The following is a 26,858-nucleotide window of genomic DNA, read 5'->3' on the forward strand; positions in this document are numbered from 1 at the left end:
CAAAGTGGACGTCAAGGATGATGGAATTGACGACCATAACGACGAATAAACGGAACAATGGGATTGGTCAAGTCAAAATACCTTTGGAAAGGACTTCATGTATGTAGAATTTGTTGGCCAGCCCTGGCGCTGAGGGGGGTGTGTTGGTGCCTGACCCATACGGCATTCAGGCAGCTGCCAGGTCTGACCAATCAGCTGTCAGTTACCACGTGACCGCCAAACCGGCCACGCAGATTTAGAGCCGACCTCAACGCCGGCTCCTAGTCAGTTCTTCTTTTTCTTCCCCAGAGGGAGCAATAATATATTGATCTTCTATGCCTAGATAGACTTCATCTATTTCCCCACTGAGCTCTCGGCAGCCTTACGCCGAGAACATTCACAATAATAAGCTATCTTTCATAAGCTATTGCATTCATCATAATTGGAGCTAGAAGGATTTTATTATTGTCTTTCCTTGTCTTGTTCACCAGTATTTTGCCGGTAAATTTAGAGCAGCTTGTAGCTCTGCAAATTAGGTGGCATTAGGGCTTTGTATTCATATACCTTTGTTATGGAGAATGTGAGACTAGTGCTTCAGCTGAAGCGTGGAAGGGTGAGCCTATGCAGCACTAATCACCCTAGTCGTGCGACAGGCGCCTGTAGATCACCCCACTCACCCGCCCCTCACCCCGATCGTGTGAGCTCAGGGCGGCGTTGCTCCCCTACTAGTACCGGAAGAGTAGTCGACCAGGTGCCCGTAGATTTTTGATAGATAGGTCAAAATATCGTTCAAAAATCTGCGAGCAGTTCTCTCCTTCCTCACTCGGACACTGCTGCTTTAACGGGGTGAGCTGGGTGATCAGATCACCCAAACTGATTTATACTCACTCCATCCTCACCCATCCTTTCCTGATGCTCATGCCAGTTGTTTAACAACATCCAACCAAGGAGTCGCTATACATGGAATAGATAGAAAAATTGAAGGTGGCAGTGGGTCATCCCCTGCGACCTCCAAAGAGAAAAAAAACAGTGGTGAAAGAGGTGTCCTGCGCGCCTATTTCGTTCTCTCCGTTTTCTCCAGCCTGCCTCTCCACTCTCCTTTTCTTTCCCTTCCGCACTTTCTTTTGATTCTGCGGATATTTTGCTGTATTTCCATGCCTGTCTCTACAGATTTTCTGTTCTCTCTCTGGTGCAAGTTATTGCTAGAAATCTGCCAATATGCTCAAGAAAAAGGTGGATAGACCTGCTCATGCCAAGGCAAATGGCTATGAGAAAGGGACATATTAAGACAAGGACAGTGTGAGAGCTGAAAACAAGTATTCTGACGACTCGATTGAACTTCAGAACAGAGTTTTAGTAGACTATAGGGTATATGGTTTGATCCACTTTTTTTTATGATAACTGCTAATAATATGGGTAGATGGGCATCTAAGGATAGTAATGTCAGTGAAGAAGATTGTCTCTATAAAGAGCAACCAGCACCAGATCTGGCATGGTTAGCTAGGTCAGCACGCCGGTGATTTAACTGATCATTTAATGGATCTTGTCTTGTCAAAATGTAGAGCAACAGGCTTGGATTGCCAAGCAGGAGGCGTTGGGCAAGCATGGGGTGGGCTTTGTTAAGCAGGTTGATGAAGAAGGGCGTCCAGTGAAAAGTCGAAGTGGAGGTCTTGTTGCTCGATTTGATGGATTTGGAGAGTAAGTATTTCATTTATCCTCTATAAGATAGAATATAGGATAAAGATACGATAGTCATGTTGCGTACGAGTAGATCGCTATGCTCATTAGAATTTTCCTTGTTTCGCGCGATAAGATCGAATTAGATAGATAGGTTCTAATCATTAGAATTGGTTGCTCAAGCTGTTTTTCGCTCATCTTTCTCTTGATACCATATAAAATTAGTCTGTTCTCACATCTTCTTGATCTTTTATAATTATCACTATTTCTTCATGTTATACTAGGGATTCTAGTCTAGTCAAAAAGTTAGTCAAAATTCGGTCATCTTATTGTCTGCGCCGACAGACTCAAGATAGGGTTACAATAGCTTCCTCGACAGAGATTTCCTATTGTCACTGCCACGTCTGAGCGCAATGATGCTCTGAGTTAATTACCCTGTCAAATAGTTATTCAAGTATGCTTTGAGAGAGTTCTGCATGCCTAGGCGGCTTCTGAAAATAGGGCTTAATTTAGCCAGCTGCTGCCATTCTAAGTTATAAGCTTCCAGGTCTGTTCAGCGCACATTCCTAATCCTTATAGATGGGTTTTCTGCTGTAACGATGTTTATTCTATATAAGATCTTGTATGAAAGCTTTCCTTCAGATGGTATCTCCACCTATTAGAAGATCAGGTGACCCGAGACCTTGCTGCCTTCCAAAAGAGGTAATTAGCTTCCTAACTACAATCTTATACCTCTATTCTCTTCTTAACTCTCCTCCTTTCCCAGATCTCTCTCTATCCTGCTTCTTTATTATAATTCCTGTTCCTCTGTCCTCTGGGATTTAGACTAGACGTCATCAGGAGATAGATGAAGTTTAATGTCTTCAGGCATCCTTAATTATTACCGGAGTACTAACACAGATCCCCTTCCTTTCCTCTGCCAAAGTACCACTTCCTGTTAGTAAAACGAGCCAATAAGGTGTTAGCATTGTCATGACTTTCCCGAATGTGGTTATTATTATTGTAACTTTGTTAAAAGATATTATAAACCTAGCTAGGGTTCTAGACCCTTCTCTAGTAAGAAGTTCATTACTATATAGAATACCTTTATTTATACTCCATAGGATTAATGTCATCCTTCATTTTACACACTAAATCGTTCCAACTCTAGACTCTAAGAAGCTGGCCATAGTCAGGTTTGATTACCAACCTTATTCGAGTTTTCCCCTTATCAGCCACACCTGCATTAGCCTTTCGTATACATAATCCAGATGCTATATTCATTCTATCACCACTTAATTAGTAAGCATTACTGCACTGAAACTAGTAATCTAGCATCCTCTTAAATAGCAAATATGAAGTTTGAAGTGGCAATACTTGCTGTGGATAATCCTATAATGTCTAGGTGAAACCTCAGGGGTAGAATGCAATGGTTATGCACAGAATATGCCTTGCAATTTGCTTGCATCACAGGAGTCAAGTCATAGTTTAATCTAGCTTAATATTGACAATGACATTAGCAGAGTGATTATCAAACTAAAATAATGTATGCTTAAAGGGAGATTCTGCTAGTTGACAGTTAGTGCTCAGCATGTATTGATACTCGGCATGTAGAGAGGCCATCTCTGATCGTGGCGTTCAACCGTCAATCAAAAGTTCGACATCTTTCCGGGTATACAACTATGAGTAGACAACAAACGGACCCATCATCCAAGCGTCTCATATCTGATGTATTCGCATATGCTTCATCGCCTCGTCCCAGATTGGACAATGGCAATGTCGCCCACTTGGGACCTCACTAAGTGTCCAGCGGAGTAGAGGGCGGGCATCTTGGCAGGACTCTTCCAGGGGGTTTTCCCCCATTCACCCGCTGGGGTTCGAAAATCTTTGACACCGTCCCTCTATACTTTATGGAGAACTTCTCTGCAGGCGGTGCTGAGATACTGGGTTCGAAAGAATACATGTACATGTTACTTTCTTCCTCGATCGGGCTGGGCAGACAACCTAGGATGGCCCGCGGAGCCATTAGCCACAGCGTCTGGCGATCTACTATTGTTGTCGGCAGGATCTCGTCGATCGCAAAGAGAATCCTACGGGTAAAATATAATATTTAGTTGCAAATAAGTACATCATTTTCACCAATTATTTATTGTCCGCTAGCGCACCATAACCGTGCTGATCCTTTGGGTCCATGGCTATTAGAGCTAGGGCGGCCGAGGACGGACTCTTTATCGGCCATAACATGGGAGGGTCTGCCAATGGCCAAAACTTCTTCTTCCCCATGCATGGTTGCAAAGAGATCCGATCAGCCACCATGCACAGATGTAGGATTTGGGGCGACCACTGGAGCCGCTTATAAGCCAATCTGGGAGCGCCCAAAAAAGATTCCCTGAATTATTACGGAGATGGTAATACAGGGGTTTTATTAAAATATTCTAAAGCTCACGAAAATTGCGTCGAGTGGAATTTTTATCTATGTCTATAAGGCCAACGTGAACAACTAGTAACATGGGGGGGGGGGGGGGGTTCTTGGTTCGCGAGAGAGGCCTTTTTGCCGTTGAGGGGGTATAAAGACCTCATTTCTCCGCTGCACTGTGCTGACCGGATCATCTCTTTTGATTCGCCACTCGCTGCTGATTGCTATGTCATGTACTCTATGGAGTGACCAGTATGAACACGATCAATACCGTATGGGTTCCTATTATGCGCTCTCCTCATTATATACCGTGGAAGCCATTGACTGGCGCCGGTCACTTGTCACCTTGCTAGCCTCGGGCGGCGTCGCCTTCTCATTGATATCTTCTGTGTCTCCCATGCTCTCATCCGTCTGCTCAGCCCGCTGTTGAGGGGCTTCGCGCAGTTTCCGCATGAAATCATCCGACAGTGCGGCAAATTTGCACTTCAGCCGAATAGCGCTTCCATATTTATAAAAGAGAAAGGGAAAAGGAGTGCAGGCCAGGGCGAGGAAAGCCGGAATTGTTGAAGCCCAGTGGATACCAAGGTTGTGATACATGTAAGTGGTGAAAAGTGGAAATGCCATGCCGAACAGGGAACGAAGAACGGCATTGGCCGCTAAGACAGAAGCCGCAAATATCGTGTAAGAGTCAACCAGATAGTTGACAACAGTCAAAAAGACAGTGACCACCCCAAACCCGAATGGAACCGTTGCAATTATGCTGACAATCCAGTGGATGGATGGATAATTTGTCCATGCAAACCAAAACAGGCTAACTGGAAGTGCGAGGCCACCAACTAAGCATAGAGGGAGTCGAGATTCTGGAGGAGCAAACCCTTGATGCTTCTGGACAACGCGGATGTAACGCTTGTTATCCCAGAGAGCAGCAGCGACAGCGAACATCATGCCCACTGTGACACCAAGAAATGCCAGACCCCCAATACCTTGATTCCAGCCTCGTACTTCTTGGAAGACGATGGGAAATGCAGGGAACAGCATATAGAGGGTCCCATAGATTATAGCCATATATATCGATAGTATGAGCACAATCGGCTCACGAAAGAGAAGTATCCAGGGTCGCAATAGCGCCGCGCCAAACATCTCCTTCAAGGAGCTTCTTGGTCGATCAGCATCCAGCTTACTCCGATATACTTTTCCGGTCATCTTGGCTAGTCTCTCGGCCCGTTTGCGTAGAAGAACAGGAGCATACGTTTCGGGCAGTAACGCAGCACCAACGAGCCAAAGAGCGCCGGAAAAAATGGCCAGGAAACCTTCTACCCATTTCCAGCCTTCATTCATGCCAAGAAAGCCTCCGATAACTAGGACGAAACGATCAACCAGTGCGACTTGAGAAGGGCCAGAGACTTTGACTCACCAGGTCCAAGCGTAGGTCCCAGAAAAGGAGCAGCCGCGAAGAGAGTCATGGCCAGCCCTCTGTGTGAGGGATCGAACATATCTGCAATTGCACCTCCTGCATTGGTCAGAGGTGAAGATCCAAATGCACCAGCAAAGAATCTCAGGATTAAGAGCGTCTGGATGTTCTGAGAACCAGCGGCACCTGCGTTGAAGGCTGTTAGGCAGCCATAGGTGACGACGAAGAGGATTTGGCGACCGAACACCTCACTAAGCGGCGCCCATATCAACGGTCCGATCGCGAAGCCTAGAACGAACAAGGAGACGCCGAGTGTGGCCACTTCTGAACCGACATGGAATTGCTCCATGACCTGAGCTGCACCACCACTGTATGCAGAGGAGACAAACGCGACAGCAAGGGTTGAAACAGAAACCAGAGCCGTCAGCATCCACTTCTTCACCGGCGAGAAGAGCATTGGATTGCGGGGATCATTAGGAATCCAGGTGATAACATAGGGGTCATCACACGTTCCCGACCCGGTGTAGGGGAAGTTCTGCACCTCAGGAGTCACCACAGCTTGGTCGATGACGAGACGCCAGTGTGGCGTCTTGGAAACCTCCAGATCGGAGGTGCTCTTTTGCCCTCCCATATGGCAGTTGATCAGGTCAAAGTCGATACAGATCGCCGAGAACAGAAGCACAAGAAGAGAACAGGTGCCCGTCGAAGCTAAGGAGGAATCTGGCAAGGAAACAAAGAAAGAAAATCCAAGGGGGCGCAACAAAGAATTCGCAAGTCGAAATGCTGGAGGTTCATATCGGCACATCGGATGGTGAATAATTCGGCTGTGCATAACTTGAGCAAGCTTCAGGAACCGAATTATGCAGCCTGGCTGACGTGCCGAGCTCCGTGAAGAGGAAAATACGGACGGCCCGAATCTGGCACAGCTGCACAATCTGTTATCTGTTATCATCACCCGCCGACTGCGCAGGATAAATCACCGGCCAGAGATCAGTTCCCTTTGCACTCCGACCTGTCCCTGTACAATGACCGGTCCAATGATATTAAGTTTCAAAGTAAATTCTAGTAAATTTACAAGTCTATATTCCTCTTTTATTTGAGGTTGACACTCGACAGAAAAAGAAAATAATCTCGACTAATAACGTATGCAAGCCACCTCTCCGAGTACGTTATCGGAACGGATACCTTCTGGCCGGGAGTATAGTAGTATCACCAACCTCTCATTTGAAAGTAATCTTCCTTGTATTTATAGAGCGTTTTCGGACTATGGCACACCCTCAACAGTCTAACATACATGGTGCCATCCTTATGTAAGAAGGCCGGTAGGATCATAATTCTATATTAGCCCGATAGCCTTAACCATCCGGTGTTGCCCTAGAAGCCAATCCCTAAGGAAAAAACTGCCAAAACCTTAAAGAACCCTACCATATACTAGGCATAGAGAATAGGGAGGGGGATTAGTAATTTGGAACTATGCCATACATAACCCCTATCTCCCCCTGTACAGATGATGTATCTAGACTACCCCCAATCCTCCACTGTGGTAATGCCAGCTACGTGTTTCGCGGTGATGTCTTGCCGGCGTCAATAATATTGGATTGGGGCTGTTCTGAAGACGCACGGTTGGCCTATTTCGGACTTGACAGCCGTAATGAGCTTGGAAAATTGGTTGTTCAAATGGCGGTCAGTTTCTCATTGAAACGAGGACTGCGGATTTGCCCATTACTAGAGGTGAATAGTAGTATCCAGGCCGCTATATGGACAGGAAAGCTTGTGACTGATACTCTAGTGTACGGAGTAATACTCTTGTACAAACCCACTAATGCCCGTCATAGAGCATTTACTTTATGCCTTGGATAGTTGCTCAACCGAACAGTTTTTCGCCATCAGAGTCATTCATCGACCTTTCGTAATCAATCTGATTGAGCAGTTCAACTCGAAATGACTCCTACAATTATGCTTAGATCTGTTTTTGGACTTTGGAAGTCCTTCATATATCAACCTACCGACTCACCTACTCCGGCTTCCGCCCAACCACAATCCCAATCCTCGCATCTGGCACCACGCCCGCCGCAAAACACCCCTCAATCTCCTTCAATAGCTCATCCGTCTCTCTCAGCGCGGTCTCCTCGTTCGCTACCTTCCCACTCCGAAGCAACATCTGCGGCACAAAAGCCCTGAATGCTCGCAGCATCCACCGCTGCGCCCTCTCATGCAGCTGCGGCTGCGCAAGGGTGCTGCATTCGTGTCTGGTGACGTCCACCAGCCCGGCTTCTTTGCTTGCCTCGTAGACCACCGCGGGCGTGCTGCTGCTGAGTCCGAGCCTCACTCCAAAATCAAGTATTTGTTTTGCGATTTCAGAGAAGCGCGGGTATTCGTCTTTTTTGCTTTGGGATAAGGCGTCCAACTCAAAGTCGACCCATTGGATGTAGCCGCCGGGTTCTGGTTTTGGAGATGAGGGGTTTCGTTAGCTGGTTTCCATCGGAAAGCAGAAGAGAAGAACCCAGTCCCAGACAATCAAAACAGCAAAGTTACTTGTGCAGACCATTTGAATGGCCACGGAGTAAACATGGGCCGGATATTCTTACTCAGAAGCGCTACTAAGTTAGCGACCACAGCCTTGTAGTCCGCTTGTCTGATAGCACCGGCCAGGAATCTGACATGGACCAAATCGTAGCGATTCATATGCTCGGGCGGAAATGGCTCCAGCACATCCTGAACCGAGAAATGTATGTCACCAGCATTAGCAGGAAACTGGGCAGGAGAGATATCGAAGCCCTGATAATATCGCGAACGGTCTGACGGGGCCTCCTTCGTCAACAGCTCGGAGACATGCTTGAGCCAGATTCTATATACATGATTAGATTAGTGTTATAAACCATCTGAACTTCGCTCCAGGTGAAGAATGTTCCTATTGTAGCCACTAACAAGTCAAAATGAGGTCCGCGACTTACCCTGTCCCTGTCGCAATATCTGCAACAGCAAACAGACGGTCCTTCGATATTGATGCATGGATTGGACTTCCTCCAATTACGTCCACGAAAAATGTATGTTGCTCGTCAAGCCTGCAGCGATAGATATGTACATATTCCTTGTCAGTGGTGAGGCTCCGTAGATTGTTCATGGAGTACTTAAATACATATAGCACATACCGAGCAGACTCATCCTTGTCTCTCTTGAGAAGATAGATCTCCTTCTCTTGGGTCATTTTTTTATCCGTGACTTGGCAAGCGAAAGTCCCTGTTGAAAGAAAGAAATGATAAAGAAAAAAATAGATAAAAACGGCAGAGCAGTCGAGTCGAGCTGGTTTATATACCCGCCTTCAAGTGCGGGTTTCAGGGTTCTGGGGCCATTAGTAGGTACGACTATGAACCACCGTAGTACTACGTACATAGAATGCATAAAATACGTGGTATAACTGTGTGTACTACGTATATAGTATGCATAAAATACGTTGTATCACTGTGTTCTGTCTGTCCTACAGCCAATCAACGTTATAAGTAGCAAAACCGTCCCACCATATCCCCTTGGCAGCGACAATGCGTCTAATTGGCCGAAATTCTCACCGCTTTTCAAAAACCGGCAGTAAACCGACACGTCAACGCGCGCCACGTCGAATTTGAATTCCATATAAAAATGCATATAAAAACGCCACGAATTAATTCCATGGCAGAAAGAACCTCCAAGGAATCCAGCTGGGAGTCTAACATATATTTTATGTGTGGATCGTGCGAGAGGCCTTTATGTCGACCCGACTCCGACTGGGCTTGTTGGAGAGAGTTCCACACCATGGAGGACGCTTGCCTAATCCGGTAATATGAATAGCCTCGGCTCTACGGAGTATATCTACTATTATTGTAAGGAAATAGTTAGTTAGTTACCTAGGTAGTTAACCTGTTAATAATCTAGTGGGAACTTCCAGTAGCGAAAGTTACAGCTCGTGCATTAGTAGTCTCTGCCACTATACCTAATTGGTTACGATACCCGTCTGACGAAAGCAGTAGGCAGTGAAGCCATCAATGTCATGTGGGACCGCTGAGGGAACTGAAGAAGACCACTTCTACTACGTACATGTGGCCTGGCCCGGAAGTTCTGTCTTCACAAGCAAAATGGAGAAAGTATCACAGGCAATCGTTCTCAAAGCGTTTGCATTCAGCAGCGGCCATCTCGACTGCAAGTCCTTTCTTCAGTGTGTAAGCAAGCCCTACATACCGAGAATTTTTGGTTCTCATATTTCTCAGGTAATTGATTCGATTGTTGAGAATCGCGGCAATCTTCCTAAGGACCTCGTATCACCGTTGTCTGCCTTTGCAAAGAAATCGACAGGTGATGCTTTGCGCTTTTGTTTGGAAAACCTGTCATTGGTTGATCTTATGATCCAAGTGAAGGCCGTGCCTTCCTCGTGAATACAATATTGTGGAATGTTGCACAGCGAAGAGAGATCGGTGAGATAGGATTCTTGGCAACAAGTCATATACGCTGTTTGAGGTCTCCCAGACCTTTAGACACATTTTCGTGGATAAAGAAAATCATCATGGTTTGGGGTCTCCTATCAGCGAGGTAGGCTGGGACAGGCCGGAGTATATTTTGAAGCTGGACACAATCCAGGGGAAGTGTTGTTTGCTTGCTAAAGCCTTCAAACTCACCTATAGATTATAGCTTCTTACCAGGCCTTCTTCCACCTCTTGACTGCCTGGATAGACAGGATGTCCTATTCTTCAACCGTAGTTCCGTCTATCATGGAGGCCATATAGGGATACTGTAAGATGAGGGAGATGGTATTGTCCACCCCAGGTCAGCGTACAGAAAAGAGCATCGACAAAAGGCCACAACCAACGCAAAATAGCAAAAAAAAAAGAAGTCGGTGGAATCTAATAAGATGACTATAAAATGCTTAGTACCCAAATAATCATAACAGTGGCGATAAAGGAGGATGCTCTGCAGACTAAATACCTGGGAGAAGAACTAGAACTTTATTTTCATGTTCTGCAGAGACATGTAGAGCCATAATTAGTGGGTCTTAAGGCAGCAATAGAAGAGGCTATACAAATATCTCTAAACTAATAAGAGACATAGAACTGTCATATTTGAGGTGCAGAAAACTCCACCAATAGGAAACTGTGGTATAGTGAATGTGAGACTTGTCCATACCAGCTAAAAGACCAGTTGAACTGGCCTTGCACTAATCACTCTAGTTGCGCGACTATCGCACAGCGATCACCCTACTCACCCGCCCCTCACCCGCCATCGGGTGAGTTCAGGGCGGCGATGCTCACCTACTAAAACGAGAAGGGTAGTCGACAGGGTGCTCGTAGATTTTTTGCTCGGTAGGTACCTATACTAAGGCACGTAATAAGGATTTAGCGCGCGGTTTGCCCGCTGTGATCAGCAGGAAGGATATAAATACATCCTATGACAGGTCACATGTTGCTAAGCTATAGCTTATTCCTGTTTTTGTTGTCTACAGTACATGTACTGTACCTGCCAGGTTGAATTTCTTCTTCTTGGTAGCCTGCTGTACATAGTATGACTACAAGCAGAAGCAATCTGCCGCCACTTTTTATTTTTCCAGCGTCGATCGTGTAGAATTTCTGCTCTGCTAATACCTACTCTCTGCCTTTGGATTGGGCTATTGGAAATACCCAGTGTAGTACAGAGTGACTGTGAATGACTACCGTAATGGGGATTCAGAATTCATTCCAGGGCTGCAAACCTGTACTACATTTCGCCTGGTGAATTAATTGGATGGCAGGATCAGCTGAATGCACATTCTGTACAACCCTCAAGCTGAGTACATATTTTGCGCTGGGACTATTACTAGGTGAATGCTTGTCTGCGGTGTCTTACTCCATACTTCCTTAGTGGGAATGTTTGCTGGCTCCCCGCTTGCCATGATCTCTCCACTCAATCCATCTAAACCCCAGCGCATGCTGTCCACTCGCGTTGATCTGCTTTCCAGGCTATTAATCTTGCATTGCTCTCATTGCGCCTCATCATTGGTGTTTGGTTTGGCCGGCTGGTCTGTGCCTGCAGTTCCGGCCTTTTAGCCTGTGCGAATCAGCGTGTCTGCCGCTGCAATCGCCTGCAGAGAGGGGTGTGCGGAGTATGCAGTCTGCTGCAGAGCGTCACAGTCACAGCGCTGTCCATGGCCAATCCTTGCCAGTCTTTCACTGCTTGATTCTTTGCTTCCTGCCTGTTGGCTGACCCATCATCAGCTTTGTCTTTGCCAGACTTGATTGATGTGCTGTGATCAGCAACCGAACGCTACCCGCCCATCGTATCTGAGGCGCTGGCTAAGCGCCCAGAGAGCTAAGCTTCTGGAGCTAAGAATGCGTGCTCTGCTGTGCATGCCGGATTGCCGACAGGGTCTTTTCTTTTTCTCTGTGTGGACTCTGTAGTCCTAGTACTAGTATCCTAGGTGGTACGGTAGTGTGATGGCCTCGCCTCGATCGCTGCTTACCCCCCGCCTTTTATCAATCCGAGAGTTCTTCCTGCACAGCTCTTTCGATCTCGTCTATACTACAGCAGTCATCTATCTGGGACCTGTGAGGACATAATTCTCGCGAGAAGTTGGGTTTGTTTAGATTCTTAATCAAATGCCCCGCAATCTCTTTTCGATGTCATAGCCAGTTTCACCCGGGGGCTGGTTCTTAGTTCCTTCTGATTTCCTCAACTGTTGTCGCTAAGAGGAGCCCCATATTCTCACCATGGCGGCTACTCGCGCTGTCCTCTGCCTTCTCAGCCTCGTGCCGGGCATCCTCAGCTTGAGGGTGACCCCAGGCTCGCCCTGTACCAGTGTGTGCGCGAATCCGACGAATACCACCACCGACGAGATCGTCTGTCTTGATTCACAATACACCAGCACCACCACCGGATCGCAATTTCAGAGTTGCATCTCTTGCGAGTTGCAGAGTGTCTACGGGGACCAGTCCACCGGAGAAACAGACGTAGATTGGGGTCTATGTATGTGAACCCTCGATCACTCCGCAGGGCTAGTTGAATGCTGATCGCATTTCTCCCAGACAATCTTCGCTATGCCTTTTCAGCCTGCGTCTATAACTTTCCAGCAGCGGTGACCAATGTCTCGACGCCTTGTCTGGTTTCATGTACCCCACTGTCGCCTGCGCTTGAGTTTCAGCTGCAAAATCCGACCCCTTCTACAATGGACACCTTCTGCGGCGACTCGGCGTTTGCGGATAACGTGGTCTCGACCTGTGAAGCGTGCTACGCATTGACGTCTCAACAGGCTTTTCTGGCGAATTGTATTTTCTCTCTTCTACCCCCAGCTTGAGTCATCGGATCAAACTGACTTGTTGTGACTTGGTAGTCCTGGAAGCAATTCGCTATAACTGTCACTTCCAGACGCTCATTGGAACCGCGTTCCCGATCAGTCCATCCCGGATCTTCAACTCGACTGAACTTCCCACCACGACGGCGTCGCTGACGACTTCTTCGGCCGCAGCGGCACAGTCACCCGTCCAGAAGTTCCTAACGGTTATCATTGTGTTTCCCATCATCGGGTTCCTAATCCTCGTTGCCCTCACCGCCCTCTGCTGCTTCTGTCTGATCCGTCACCGTCGCAAGAAGGCCAAAGAACGCAGCTATTCGCACCACCTCCATGCGCGCTGGAATGACACCACCATCAGCACCCCGGGACAGGCTGCTTGGGGGAATTTCTCTCCCTACCAGAGCCCTGGCGCTATGCCCCATCAGATGGTGGGTTCACCTGGTTATGGTTATGGATCCGGCTTCGACGTGGTCGATTCCGACGGGCGGAGGTACGACGCTGGATTCTCGAAGACCGGGTTTGCGTCGTACGCGTCACCGGTATCTCCGGGCGTCCCTGCTCCGGCTCAGGCGTTTCACCCTCATGAGGCTGAGAAGCCCGCTGAGCAGCAACAGACCCATTTCCCTCCGCCTCCATCCCAGCAGGGTCGATGACCATCTTTCAGGAGATAAATGTGTTCGGCGCGGTTTTCTGATATAACGCCTTCTTCCATTCTTTGACTATCAGGCGTTGCTTGTTACGTTGTCCGGTTATGATTATGTATGCACCAGATTTACCAGCCATGGAGTGAAGCACACCCTCCCCGCGCCATGGACAGTGCTGGACGCACCTGGGGCGCACTTGACGATGTTATACGAGTTTACGGAGATGGGAGTTATATAAGCGTCACTTTTTTTTTGTTTTACCTTCTCTCTTACTCCACTTGTACAGCTTTGATACCCGAGTCCTGTCTGTTAATAAATAAATAGGCTTTTGGTCTGGAACTACTTATTATCACTCCTTAGGATTGATTGATCTGACGTGCAATCTCGGAAGATTAACGTATATAGCAGGTAATGAGATAATATTAAGGAAAATATTCAGAAACTATGCAATGATACTAATGCCTTGCCATATATTTATGCAATCAACACATGTCCTCGTGAATGCCAGATTGAACTGGACGAAGTGCGGGCATTCCGTTTCCTGTCGTGTGGGGAACGTGCTCGGCAAAGCTTGGACCCCGACCAGCGCCCGCAGCTCGACGCCAGTCATCATCCGCTTTCAGACTAGCATCTGCCGTCCGCACTCACGTCGCAACCTCCTCAGGGACTACCTAGGTACAGTACAGCCCCTCGTTTGATATACACAGCTTGGCAGCTTCCAATGGCGACCTCTATAAATGAGAACCAAGTCAAGGTTCTCGAGCAGACGCGACAGCGTCTGATGCAGCTCACCCACTCGCTGGGCTCCCTCGTCGCAAGCTTGCAGCATAGCGATCCTCTGCCCTCATGGTATATCTTCGCTCGTGTTGTTGTTGTTGTTGTTGTTGTTGTTGTTGTTGTTGTTGTTGTTGTTATGTTTGACTGCTGATCGCTAATTGAACACAGGAGTTCGCTGCAGTCGCAAGCCAACATTATCTCGAACAATCTGAACAGTATCTCCGCGCAGCTGTGGGAGCATCATGAGCTTCTCTCCTCCCTCGTCGCCTACCCGGCCCCCTCCTTTCCGGGGCGCACCGAGGCTGGCGTTCTAGAACAATTGCTGCGTACAAAGCTGGATCCTCGCGTGGAAGATTGGGTTGCGCGGGGCCGGACTGCAGGTGCTTCCGCGCTGGGAGATAGAGACGGGCTCAGCGAGGAGGAGCTGACCGAGCTGTGGGAATGGGCACCCATTGAAGCAAACATGGAAGCAAGAAGGCGGAACTGGGGTGGTAATTTCACGTTGGAGGAAAAGAAATGGGCATCCAGAATGTGGTCACGGGTCTGAAGCGTCAGCTCGCGGACGAGGAATCAGAAGAGGAAGAGGAGGAGGAGGAGGAAGTAGAAGACGAGATGGAAATGGTAGGAGTCCAAGAGAAGGCTCCAGGTGCTGGTGTCGAGTCTTCTGAGAGCGCTGCGGAGAGAGGCCCTGCCCCATCCAAACCGGCGATACCCGCTCTGCCTCTGGATGAGGTATTCCGTTACATGATGACTGGCACACAGCCCAAGTCAGCATCCTCTAAGTGACGAGCAAAAAGCACGTGCTCCTCAGACCGTGAATATCGCACCGTGAATTCACATACTGCCCCTTCACCGCCTTCATAGACCGCTGCCATGGAGCGATATAAAATCTCTCTTGTCTTGCTTCATGACTTGTCCACACCAGTCTCATCCCATCTCTGACACGTCCCATCTTTGACTGGTGGGCTCCTTTTTCTCCGTTGTTCCTGCTCTGTTCTTTGCACTTGACTGCTCTGCAAGTCTGAGCTATCTCAAAGGTTAGTTGTATTCCTGCGTGTCTTTCTGTTTTTATTTTGGAGATCTGTTTAGGGCTAGAGCGGTGGCTAGGGCTGCAGTCACGCCTGCACCTGGTTCCGCGACATTGCCTACTCAGGATAAGAATTTTGTCAGCTTCATGATTGCATGTTTCAGTTTCCATGTGTTCTTTCTTTCTTTCTTTTTTTGTCGTGGTAGACTTTGGCTGACATGGTCCCCAGCTACACTACGCAACGCCCTCACACGGACTTAGGATGTCAAGCGAGATGGCAGATTAGGATGTCTAGCGAGATGGCAGATAAAAAATCCATCCAGGATATTGTTATACGGCCGCCACCAAAACCCGCGTGTCCGAGTCCTTTTTCCGTCTGCACAGGGAAATTCGTTTGATTATTTACGAGCACGTCTTCACATTACCACCACTGAGCGGCGGGACCTATCCGGATTTCCTTCCCGTCCGGTTCAATCTGGAGCGCTTCCTTGCCCTCCTGTTGACTTGTCGCACAATTTATTGGGAGGCGCGGTTGATTCCTTTCAAGGCTAACATCTTCAACCTTTGCCGTCCATTGGACCCTTTCTGGAGTATGCATTGTAGCCTCCAACTCATCCGCAGCCTCCGCCGATGGCAGGTCGACGCCTTGCAGGGCATGGTGATACATCTACAGCAGGACGACATTGTTGGATTCTATTCCTTCGCCAGAATGTCCGTCCACACTCACCGTGGTCTCTTGGCTGAGAACGTCGACCTCGGATGCCCGATTGCTCCTCTTTTCGACAGGGTGGTCACCGAGCTAGGCTCCGAACCCAGTTACCTGCACATGCGGGACAACAACGCCGAATTCAAGACCATCGGACCGCTCAAACCGGGCTCGAAGTGGTCGGAGATCCTGAAGGACTGGGTCGGCAAGGACGTTGTGCTTTCCCGACTGGCCCGTCCGAAGGCATCCTGGGCTCTTCTGTGCTGATCGATCTCGGTCGTCGGCTTTTTCTTCTTCGAGACTCGAGACTCGAGACTCGATGTTCTTTCTTTTGACACGACAATACATCTGCATACATGGAGGATGGGAGGTGTTTTTTTCAAGGCGTCGAATAGGGCATGGATACATACGTGGGAGCATGGAAGGTGAGGTGTTCAGGACATGGCATGGATGGGAAGCATTTTCAGGGAGTTTTCGGGTTACAGTACAACAATAAGGGGGGAATTTGAAATGGTCGGATTTGCAAAAGTTCCTGGGTTATTAAAAAGAAAAAAAGTAATAACTAATAACTAATACTGGCAATGGCATTACTTCCGAAAAACTAGTCAAATGACTCTCTTTTTCTTTTTAACCCCTCCGTCTGGTAGTGGGTGTCTTTCCTGTCGGTCTCGGGGCGACGCTGCTGCTTTCGGCCGTAGCAGCAGCAAGAGCAGGAGCAGCAGCAGCAGGGGTCTTTTCCACCACCGTCTTCTGGGGCTTCTTCTCGGCCCGGGCAAGGCCCGGGCTGTTCCAGTAGTAGACCATCTGCAGCGCGAGGATGGCGTTGAGCGAGAAAGCGGCGACGAAGCTGTACAGGATGAGCTTGTCGTCGACTTCCTGCAGCGTCGTGAAGATGCGGGAGAGCGATCCGAGGAGGTAGTTGAACACCTGCAGTCAAGCGGAAGCAGTCAGTCAGTCAGCGATCAGGTCTTTCTGTCTGCCTGTCGAGTTGTTGTAGAGTAGAAATTGCTTACAGCGAACGCGCTCAGCTGTCCGGTTCCACCCTCTCGCCAGATGGCGTAAATCTGCGGCACCTTGCTCGCGACGCCCAGCAGGCCCGCGCCCGCCTGGAGGTAGGCCAGCGTGTGTGCATCCACCAAGCTCGCATCGAACAGCAGAGCGTAGATGCTCGCCGCAACGACAGCAACAAAGGTCGCTGCCGCGGCAGGCTTCCCGGCAAACGTCAAGACCAGCACGCCGACGACGACATCCTGCACGGCAATCAAGGCTGTCTCACCGTAGGTGCTGAACGGGAACTGCTGGCGCACGTTGTAAGAGAGAGTGATGAGCAGACTGGCCGTCTCGAGCGCGTACGAGACGAACGACACGCCGGCCGAGGAGCGCGAGCTGACGAGCTTGAGGATCTGCGGCACCTTGACGATGGCGCTGGCACCGACGATGGCCAGGCCCAGCGCCTTGGAGATGGCGAGCGACGTGCAGGCCGGGTCCTTGCTGACGTCGAGGTCGAGCACCAGTGCGCTGTGGCACGGCGATCCGATCAGCGAGATAATCGCATCGTGGACGGGCTCCGGCAGAGCGGTCGTGACGGGCTGCAAGTACGGCTTGAGCGGATCAAGCACCGTGGTTTGGAGTTTGTCCATTTGGCGTGGTCCAATAGAAGAAAGTTGTCAGCTATATCGAGGATGAACGAAGCCCGCAAGATGCCTTGTCGATGTTTCTCTCTGATCGGTGGGGAATGAAGTAAACAAAAGCAAATCGTAACTGTCGAGTCGGAAATCCACGTGGAGACGGACTGCGGTTGTGGTCGCTGCGGCTTCTCCGACAAAATTGCATCCAGTCTTCTTCTCCAATCAGCCCTCCGTCTTTCCGACAACGCACCCTCAATGCTGATTCCGCGGGCAAACTGCGGTGCAGCCTTGTCATGATCGTACGGCCGTCGCTGCTGAGGCCAGTGTCGGCTCTCGACTCGGCGTCGCTGTGCTCGCGATGCCTCTCCAGACTGGGCCGGCCGTCTCCCGGCTCGCTGCGGCGGAGCTTTGTTGCCTCGACGTATCGCCTGTCTGGAGCTGCTGACGGCTCAGCGGCCATCCCGAAGGCCTTTCACAGGGACTACTTCTCTTCGCATGAGCCATTGGCTCGTGGCGCTGACAGAAAGGGGCTGTTGGCGTCAGGCGGGACGGCCTCGATCAATACGTCCGCACCCTCCGCCAACCATGCGCCGCCGACGGAGAATCCCACCGCTCCAATTGCTGCAGAGATATCACAGGAACTTCCTCACCCACGACGGAAACGATTAAAGCAGGTGGCTGCTGCCAATGCGACCTCAGGCGAACCCATCATTCCTCTCGACGCTTCCGCTCGACTCTCCGCTATCTCCTCAGCGCTTCCCACCACCTCCCTCCGGCGCAAACTCACGGCGTATTTTGCCCTTACAAAACCTCGTCTCTCCTTTCTTATTCTCTTGACGACTACCTCTGCATATGGCCTCTATCCAATCTCCGCGCTTCTCACCCTCGATCCCTCCGTGGCCCAACCGACCCTGTCCACCTCTACTCTTACATTCCTCTACCTGGCCACGGGAACGTTCTTGTCAAGTGCCAGTGCCAATACGCTAAATATGTTCTTCGAGCCGAAGTACGATGCACGAATGACGCGGACGCGCAGCAGGCCTCTGGTCCGTGGACTGGTGTCGAGTCGCGGAGCGGTTCTCTTCGCCATTGCGACGGGACTGACTGGTGTCACGTTGCTTTACGTGGGGACGAATCCCACCGTTGCAGCGTTATCAGCGGCGAATATATGCCTCTATGCATTTGCCTATACGCCGCTGAAGAGAATTCATGTCATTAATACTTGGGTTGGTGCCATCGTGGGTGCCATTCCCCCGATGATGGGCTGGGTTGCTGCAGCGGGTCAGACGGCGACGACGGGCCATGACACCTGGCGGGATATGCTGCTGAGCGAAGACAGCATCGGCGGATGGCTGTTGGCTGCATTGCTCTTTGCGTGGCAGTTCCCGCATTTCAACTCGCTCTCCCACCTCATCCGGGAGGAATACAAGGCCGCGGGCCACCAGATGATGGCGTGGGTGAACCCGGCTCGCAATGCGCGCGTCGCGCTCCGATATTCGATTCTCATGTTCCCCATCGCCTGTGGGATGTGGTGGACTGGCATTGTCAACAATTGGTTCTTGGTCAGCAGCACGCTGGCCAACGGGTGGCTGGTCAAGGAGGCATATCAATTCTGGAAGCACCAGGGTGCGAAAGGGAGCGCCCGCGGTCTCTTCTGGGCGAGCGTGTGGCAGCTGCCTATCTTGCTGGTGGGAGGACTGGTGACGAAGAAGGGAGTGTGGGACGGAGTGTGGAGGAGGATCGTGGGTGATCCCGAAGACGAAGACGAATATTGCGACGAGGAGGAAGAAGATGAAGCAGACGTGCGTACCTCGAGATCAGAATCTGAGAAAGCCGTGGCCCTTTCGACTGTAAGATCTACGACATGACCAGACCTGTTCACATTTCGTTTTTCGTTTCCTATTCTTTCTTTTCTACACTGTGAGATAAGATGAGCGGGTAGTGGGTAGGTCGGGGCGTTAAAACGATTTATTTTTCATTTTTGTATTGCATGTATTATATGAGTAGGTTTGAAAATGTCCATCGGCTGTTTCTTTCTTCATATACACCACTCATAGTTTCTCCCTTCATCTCTTTGTCCTTTGTATCTATATCCTCCCTTATCTCCATGCCAACAATGTTATTTGTTTTTCTAATGTTATTTCTGGACAGATGAGGTTGTGTAATATCATAAAAGATCTTGGAGTTGACTCAAGAATACCTGTTTCTTTGTGCCATACATACTGCAGTCAGGTATGCACATTGTTGTCTAGACGATTTGCTCACCATGAGAGGTTGCAGGCTTGTACGCAACAGGTCCATATTCTTAATTACCCACGAGATGCAAACAAGACAAGACTACTGAAACCAGCACAACATGTCTGACACCTGATAGAGTGGCTTGTTTACCTGACGACGATACTGTCATGATCACAACACCACTTCCCTACTCCCTAACTGCTACCTCTTAACACGTCCTAACCATCCTAACCTGACAAAAACAACAACAGGCCTTGCTGCAAGCTACTCAGAAAACCGGGATATCTGCATTCTTACCTTTTTTGAGTCTGGTCTAGGTACGTATCCCATTTGTCCTCAAAAAACGAAACGTGAAAAAAAAAGGTTATGCAACGATATACTGATGATATGTGTACTGTACAATCCACAGCCTCCAGACGCTCCTCTACACGTCTCCTCGTGTCGCAAAAATCTCGATATCGAAATGCCAAATCCCAAACACAACAAGAAAAGACGTCGTCTGGACTCGTCTGCAAGAGACGATGGTGCTGGACCATGCAGACAGCTCATCGTCGCTGGGCAGCGTGTCAAAGTGAACGAAAAGGAAGGAAACGACCTCCGTTATCCGAAAAGCATGCTCAAGGAGATCGAAGCTGTTCACCGTAGTCTTCAAGCTGGTAATAACAGGGCGAAACCAAGCTCTACTAAGTCTGCTGCTGGTGCTACTGGTGCTGGTGCAGATGCTGCCGTGGCTGCTGCCGCTCCACACGAGGTCTTTGTTGTCATCCATGAAGAACTCTGTGATTGCGAGGACACAACTTTCCATGTCATCGGCACATACGCTCGAGTCGAGGCAGCAAATGAGAAGGTTCTGGCGGCTTTCAGAATCATGCATCCTCAGTTCCTCATCGAAGTTATCAGAGATGAAACCAGTGACAGTGAAAAAGGCAGTTGCGAAAGTGATCACGATGATGTCGATGTCGATGTCGATGTCGATGATGATGACGACGACGACAGTCACTTTGTCAAGAAACGTCCCAGGGAAGGGCCCTATCCATACGGATTCGAGGTCGCGTGGTGGATCGACGAGCATGGGGCCTTGTCGCTGCGAGCGCAGGATAGAAGTGATGATGTTTTCAAGGTCTACGCCATCAGGCAGCAGGTGCAGGAGTGATAGATATCAGTACGGAACCGAGTTCGAAGTTCGATTTCTACTTAAGGTAGACGGCTATCTCCTCTCAAAATAACAAAAAAAAAGAGGCAAGAAGAAAAGAACTTGAAGTTGGCGCCAGCAGGGCCTGTATTTTACACTACACTGCAATTATGCGATTGCCCACATATTGTTTACTTTGAGAGAGTACAACCTTGACCTTGCATGCAACATGTCTAATTTACCTAGATACACTACAAGCAAAACAGGACTTCTGAAGTTGTAGCTGTTTCTGATTATTACCATCAGTCGTTATTCCTAAGCTGACATCTGGCCGCAACCAGGAGCCGTACCTCATGCACAGCATCATGGCTGTCACTATGACCCATTTTCTGCCGCCTCGTTCTAGACAACTCATGCTACAAGGTCACCCAGGCCTACCATTGACAGCAAGTGATCAGCCTATCCGCGTGAGAGATACAAGCCAGCGTCGAGCGAGCTCCACACTATTGGCACTCTCTTCTCGACGTGCATGCTCACGAGCGTCCTCATATTTCCCGCTGAGGAATACAAGCCGGCCAACACGTGGGTCTTTTCGGACCACAAAGACCTGGAGCTTCTGAACTGGCTCCTGCTGCAGTGAAGCCTACGCCATCCGCTGGGCCTGGCGCAAGGGCTGCTCCCGCGAGCATCTGGACGACAAGGACACGTTTGACGACCACCGTCGGCCGCGTCAGCCTGCTTCGGGCCTGGCTGACCTGTGCGGAATCAAAGACCACGACGGAAGAGACTGGCCGCCGCGGATGCTGTCGCCCTACTCGAACTCGAAGTCTCGGTGACGAACTTCCCCAGTACGCCCCTTTCTTTCATGGGCCGTCTGCTGCCGGACGACCTCGAGCTGCTCACAAACAGGGGCCTTCCCGCGCTGGTCATTCTCAGCTGGTGGCTCAAGCTGCGCGTGCGGCTATGTGCTCAAGCGTCAGGAAGGGCTTTGACGCCAATCGCATTCTAGTCGGGCACGAAGGATTCAGAATTCGTTCTCTGAACGTCCTCGGAAATCTCAATATTTGGGACATTTATTTTATGGCGCATAGACGCATATTATGTGGTCTCTCCCTATCCGTTGCATGCTAGATTTGCAATACCGACAGTAAGAAGATCCATCAAATTCGACCTGACTCTAAAAACATCGAGGCTAGGCCGCTGCTGTATATACTGCCATATTAGACCCCACCCATCAGACGCCTGGATTATGCGCCTCCCATGGGTATCCTCTTCGAACTCGCCAGAAATCGCAAAGCAAGTCAGAAGAAAAGATAAAAAAGAGATCCGAAACGCCGAAACAGAATTCGAAGACTCAACCGCCTTTGATAAAGCAGATATTCCCCCGACTATGTGCATGCACGGCGACATGACCCGAATAGGATGGCCCATAATGCCTCCAAAAAATGCCAGAGAAATGGTATAAAAATGCTATATAGAAAGGCAATCTTCCTTTTAGGATCTATCTGATCACTGTAGTAAGTGCTAACCAGATGTAGACTGTTCATTGACTGTTCCACGACCTTCTCCGTTGGTCACCGGTCATGTGATCTGTAGCATCAGAGTAAGGAGTTCCTCTGCTGCCGTAGATGAACCCCGGCCGTGGAAAGACAGGGCGTGGCTGGGGTATATGAACCATTGGAGGTTGAGTGATTGGCGATGGAACCTGCGTGGGCTGAGTGTTCATCGTGACTTCTGCCCTTTGGTCCATTGATGATGCCCTGGAGCGCGATGGCACCAGGGACGTACAAGATTCGTACGGAGGCGGCGGCGTATCCCTTGTTTCCGTCGACGTGTGACCAAAGCTGCTGGGGATGGAGAATGTGGATGATGCGTCGTCAGCATTGGGATTCTCCGCTGACTGCGTTGGAGGATCTTCAAAATCCCGTTTGTTCTTCTCATCTGGATCTCGGCGAATGGCAGCGCCAGGAGCATCCTGATCTGGGCTCAGCTGGAGTGTCTTCTCATGGACGCTCACAGGACGGGGAGTATATCTCGGAAGCGGAACGACAGGAAGGTAGCCCTCCACCCCTTCCAGGGCGGGATCATTGGAATATTGAGGCGGGTCCACGTGGTCATCTCTCCGTACAAAGCCCGCCTGCGGATCAGAGGGGACCTGAGTTTGGACACGTGGACGCTGCGAAGCGGAAGACGCGAAGCAGCCGCAAAGGAGGGGCATGCTGCTAGCGGCCCTGAATGCCGGATTGGAAACTGAAGAAAGGTGAAGATCTAGATGTCTCTCAAGAAAAGACAGTTATAGCTAGATCAACACGTCTAAGTGATGTCGAATGGGCCAGACATGGATGATGATAGTGGCCAAGAGGAAGGGCCGGAACAGGGCTGCGTGCGGGTCTGGCAAGTCTTCTGTCGATTGGAAGGCGGCCGAGGAAAACACGGAACGACCAAGGAAAAGGGGGTAAGAATTGGTAGGTACAGAGACCTAGCGCTCAAAAAGCCATCTTCCTGTCATCTGTCTGCACCCTGGAGAGTCTCCGAGACCGCTGGGATGAGCAGAGGCAGATGGAGATGGAGACGACGAGAGGAGAGAGGAGGAGCGGACACGGGGAAGTCACGGGCGGCGTGAGGCTCTCAGGCACCAGCGTTCATCGCCCGCCTTCCTATTGGGCCGCGAGGGTCCCCGCCGCCGATAAAAAGCGGCTTATCGATACGATCTCGCAAAAGTCAGGCTAGCCGAATTGGGGCGCGCCCTTTCTATTTTTCATCTTCTGCAGTCCCCTCTTTGTCCCCGACTCCTGCCCTCCCCTCTGTACTCTTATGAACCGCCACTGCACCGCGATTGACCATGAGTCCGGCTCTCCCCCCCGACTCCGACTACGCGACCATCGCCCAGCTGGTGGAACCTCCCCATGTCCCCCCGCACCGCTCTCATGACCCCGCCAACAACCAGAAGCGCAGCGACCCATTCCAATTTGGATCCCGCTACCTAGAGGAAGGTGACGACGTCTTCGAATTCAATGCTTGGGACCACGTCGAGACCGACCCGGAGTACAATGCCTACGCCGAGATCCAGTACGCCAAACAGCGCGAGAACCCCGTGTCTGAATTTGACCGCCACCGTTTCAACTCCAACCCCGCCCGCTGGTGGGATCTTTTCTACAAGAACAATGCCGCCAACTTCTTCAAGAACCGGAAATGGCTGCGCCAGGAGTTTCCAGTGCTTGCTGAAGTCACGCGGAAAGGTGCCGGTCGAAAGGTGGTGCTGGAGGTGGGAGCGGGCGCAGGGAACACGGCATTCCCGCTGATCATGAACAACGAGAATGACGAACTGATGGTGCATGCATGCGACTTCTCCAAAACAGCAGTCAAGGTCATGCGCGAGAGTGAGCACTACAATGAGAAGCACATCAAGGCCGATGTGTGGGATGTCACCCAAGAGGGCGACGACTCTCTCCCTCCCGGATTGGGCGAAGAGTCGGTGGATGTCGTTGTGCTCATCTTCGTCTTCTCTGCTCTAGCACCGGATCAGTGGAATAGCGCGCTGCGTAACATCTATCGGGTTCTCAAGCCGGGAGGCGATATTCTGTTCCGAGATTACGGTCGAGGCGACCTGGCGCAAGTGCGCTTCAAGAAGGGACGCTATCTCTCAGAGAACTTCTACGTTCGGGGGGACGGGACCAGAGTATACTTCTTCGAGAAAGACGAGCTGGAAAGCATATTTGGACGGTGGACTCCCGAGAAGGGCCTGCAGCTAGACGAAACGGCGCAGCAGACGGAAGGAGAGAAGGAACATTCGACAGAAGAGAGCAAGGGAGTCTTTGAGGTTCTCAATCTAGGTGTCGATCGGAGACTGCTTGTCAACCGTAAGCGGCGGCTCAAGATGTACCGATGCTGGTTACAGGCTCATTTCCGAAAACGTGTCCAGCCAGCTGAACCGAGCGTTGAACAAGCTGTGGAATCGAAAGAATCTGAGAAACAGAATGAAGATGCGTCATGATTGGATCTGAATACAAAATATAGATTCAATATCGAGCCAACATTGAGCGCACGCCGTCATTGTCTGCCGTGAAACTGGCAGATCCTCATCTACGGGACTTCATGCCCCTACCCAGATATGGTCTGTCTCCAGGACAAGGCATGGCTTTCCCAGCCCTTGCCTGTTTCCTTCGTTTAGATAATTGGGGAAACCAATTATGCCAAGGCATCGTCGATCACATCTGGATGTTCGCTGCAACGGCTTCCGTGCATGTAAGACAATATCTGTCTGCTTTGACAACCTCTCAAAATGAGAGAAAGTTACGACGACTGGTCGAAACGCTCGGGTTCCGTATTCTAAACCTGACACTTCCATTGCCCCGGGCGGGCTCTGAAGGACTAGATAAGAGAAACGCCACATTTATCTTTGATCCATCCTCTCCTTATTTCCAATCAATGTCCATTTTGGGGGTTGAGTGCATACATGGAGAAATTGACATGGATTAGATATATAGACATCATAAATCGTCACTATTGCTCTCTTGAATCGTGTTCTGCTACCATGTTGATGCTGAACGCCAAGTTAGCGAACACTAGACGTCTCACAGTGAAATATTACCCTTTGTTTTTGGTTCCATCCTACATGATGACTTGGATATCTTCGAATCGGTAAGCTTCAGGAAGGGACGATGATTCGTATCTCCGATTCGCAAAGAGGGCTGCAGCTTTCCTCCCTTCGTCAGTTCTGGAGGAGAGGAAGGGTCATTTTTTGTTGAAATCCCCTTCCTCTAGAGCAATAACCCGTTCTGCTACAGCGGCAACGATTTCTCCATCCCACATTGCAGGTTCGACAGCCAGACTTCACGCGGACCTCCCAGACCGTCGATTTGGTTTGGTCGGGCGCAGAGATGGCCCCTCTTCATGCGTAAAACTGCTTAGTATCCGCTGAATATTTTATGTCATTTTCAGCCATATGGAATGGATGCAATGCAACCCTTGGAATTCAAATATAGTTGACTCCTGAGGTCATGACACAGAAATAGTGAGTTTTCCTCAGGATTTGAGAACTGGATCAAGTAAAATAAACTGCAAAATCCCTAGAAATATGAGCCCTTAGAAGGAAGATAGTATGGTAGAGTAGATAACAATGAGATGCTATCGAAGATGAGTTCAACCAACTGGTCCGGTTGAAGGGTTCGCAAAAGATCGATTGTTACTAGAATATACTGTTGGAAAGCACACATGCACTTGCAATGCTAGGATTCTGACATTTCTAACTGCGCGAACAATTTTACTTAACGGAATGGGGTAGGAGGGATGGGGAGGTTTGTACTCCTAATGTTTTGTCCATTCAGTCGGGCTGGACGAACACTTCCAAAATTGGAAGGTTCTCAGCTTCTGATCAAACCCGTGTCTACCTAATTGGAGGGCTCGCAATCTCCAACTTCTCATTGGCCGTCTGAGAGCTAGTGTACATAGGCCACCCGACCAACTAGTTTAGTTTCCAGACCATATTAGTCAGCAAAAAAAAGTCATGTGACTAGGCTTAAGGGCCCGTGCCTGCTGCCTGACCATGACTAATACCAATACTAAAATTTTACATTACTTACCTCTTACCATCTTCTTACGCCTACCTACTACTACTAACTACCATTCCCTAAGTACCCCCCTATATGACCCCCCTCCCCTCCTAAGTTCCCCCCTAGTGAACCCCCTTTAGGCACCTAATAGCGGCAAAATATAGGGATTCTTCAACTAATTTTTAACTGATTGCGAAATGTTTTAGAACTGATTCTAAACAGATTAAAACAACATAATATTAAAATCATAAAATCATATTAATTTATATATTTTATTTAATAATTATATATATTTTTTTTAGAATTTTATATAAGTAGCTTATAATTAGTATATAATCAGTTTAAAATCGATTCTAAAACATTTCGCAATCAGTTAAAAAATAGTTGAAGAATCCCTATATTTT

The 26,858-nt window shown here is 49.4% G+C and overlaps 9 protein-coding genes across 9 annotated transcripts; 4 read left to right on the top strand and 5 right to left on the bottom strand.

The window, feature by feature from the left end:
* Nucleotides 1-3,433: 3,433 nt before the first annotated feature.
* On the bottom strand, nt 3,434-3,922 carry T310_9694 (uncharacterized protein; the record flags this gene model as incomplete). Its single annotated transcript, XM_013467843.1, has 2 exons — nt 3,434-3,725; nt 3,801-3,922. The coding sequence occupies 2 exons, from the start codon at nt 3,920-3,922 to the stop codon at nt 3,434-3,436; spliced, it is 414 nt and encodes a 137-aa protein (XP_013323297.1).
* Nucleotides 3,923-4,336: 414 nt separating this feature from the next.
* Nucleotides 4,337-6,758, bottom strand: T310_9695 (MFS multidrug transporter; the record flags this gene model as incomplete). The annotated part of the gene is made up of 4 exons (XM_013467844.1): nt 4,337-5,454; nt 5,559-6,397; nt 6,443-6,524; nt 6,680-6,758. The coding sequence occupies 4 exons, from the start codon at nt 6,756-6,758 to the stop codon at nt 4,337-4,339; spliced, it is 2,118 nt and encodes a 705-aa protein (XP_013323298.1).
* Nucleotides 6,759-7,979: 1,221 nt separating this feature from the next.
* T310_9696 (uncharacterized protein) lies at nt 7,980-8,670 on the bottom strand (the record flags this gene model as incomplete). Its single annotated transcript, XM_013467845.1, has 3 exons — nt 7,980-8,310; nt 8,417-8,527; nt 8,615-8,670. 3 exons carry the CDS (start codon nt 8,668-8,670, stop codon nt 7,980-7,982), a joined length of 498 nt encoding a protein of 165 aa, XP_013323299.1.
* Nucleotides 8,671-12,169: 3,499 nt separating this feature from the next.
* On the top strand, nt 12,170-13,403 carry T310_9697 (uncharacterized protein; the record flags this gene model as incomplete). The annotated part of the gene is made up of 2 exons (XM_013467846.1): nt 12,170-12,425; nt 12,709-13,403. The coding sequence occupies 2 exons, from the start codon at nt 12,170-12,172 to the stop codon at nt 13,401-13,403; spliced, it is 951 nt and encodes a 316-aa protein (XP_013323300.1).
* Nucleotides 13,404-14,687: 1,284 nt separating this feature from the next.
* T310_9698 (uncharacterized protein) lies at nt 14,688-16,171 on the top strand (the record flags this gene model as incomplete). Its single annotated transcript, XM_013467847.1, has 3 exons — nt 14,688-14,938; nt 15,192-15,208; nt 15,522-16,171. The coding sequence occupies 3 exons, from the start codon at nt 14,688-14,690 to the stop codon at nt 16,169-16,171; spliced, it is 918 nt and encodes a 305-aa protein (XP_013323301.1).
* Nucleotides 16,172-16,531: 360 nt separating this feature from the next.
* T310_9699 (Monosaccharide-P-dolichol utilization protein) lies at nt 16,532-17,544 on the bottom strand (the record flags this gene model as incomplete). The annotated part of the gene is made up of 2 exons (XM_013467848.1): nt 16,532-16,831; nt 16,918-17,544. 2 exons carry the CDS (start codon nt 17,542-17,544, stop codon nt 16,532-16,534), a joined length of 927 nt encoding a protein of 308 aa, XP_013323302.1.
* Nucleotides 17,545-17,825: 281 nt separating this feature from the next.
* Nucleotides 17,826-20,923, top strand: T310_9700 (Protoheme IX farnesyltransferase, mitochondrial; the record flags this gene model as incomplete). The annotated part of the gene is made up of 3 exons (XM_013467849.1): nt 17,826-19,382; nt 19,684-19,764; nt 20,180-20,923. The coding sequence occupies 3 exons, from the start codon at nt 17,826-17,828 to the stop codon at nt 20,921-20,923; spliced, it is 2,382 nt and encodes a 793-aa protein (XP_013323303.1).
* Nucleotides 20,924-22,445: 1,522 nt separating this feature from the next.
* Nucleotides 22,446-23,120, bottom strand: T310_9701 (uncharacterized protein; the record flags this gene model as incomplete). The annotated part of the gene is made up of 2 exons (XM_013467850.1): nt 22,446-22,492; nt 22,691-23,120. 2 exons carry the CDS (start codon nt 23,118-23,120, stop codon nt 22,446-22,448), a joined length of 477 nt encoding a protein of 158 aa, XP_013323304.1.
* A 624-nt stretch (nt 23,121-23,744) lies between these two features.
* T310_9702 (Actin binding protein) lies at nt 23,745-25,381 on the top strand (the record flags this gene model as incomplete). Its single annotated transcript, XM_013467851.1, has 2 exons — nt 23,745-24,762; nt 24,933-25,381. 2 exons carry the CDS (start codon nt 23,745-23,747, stop codon nt 25,379-25,381), a joined length of 1,467 nt encoding a protein of 488 aa, XP_013323305.1.
* Between the last annotated feature and the right edge of the window lie 1,477 nt (nt 25,382-26,858).

This window comes from Rasamsonia emersonii, assembly GCF_000968595.1.
Source record: "Rasamsonia emersonii CBS 393.64 chromosome Unknown ctg1118621762198, whole genome shotgun sequence".
Lineage (NCBI taxonomy): Eukaryota > Fungi > Ascomycota > Eurotiomycetes > Eurotiales > Trichocomaceae > Rasamsonia > Rasamsonia emersonii.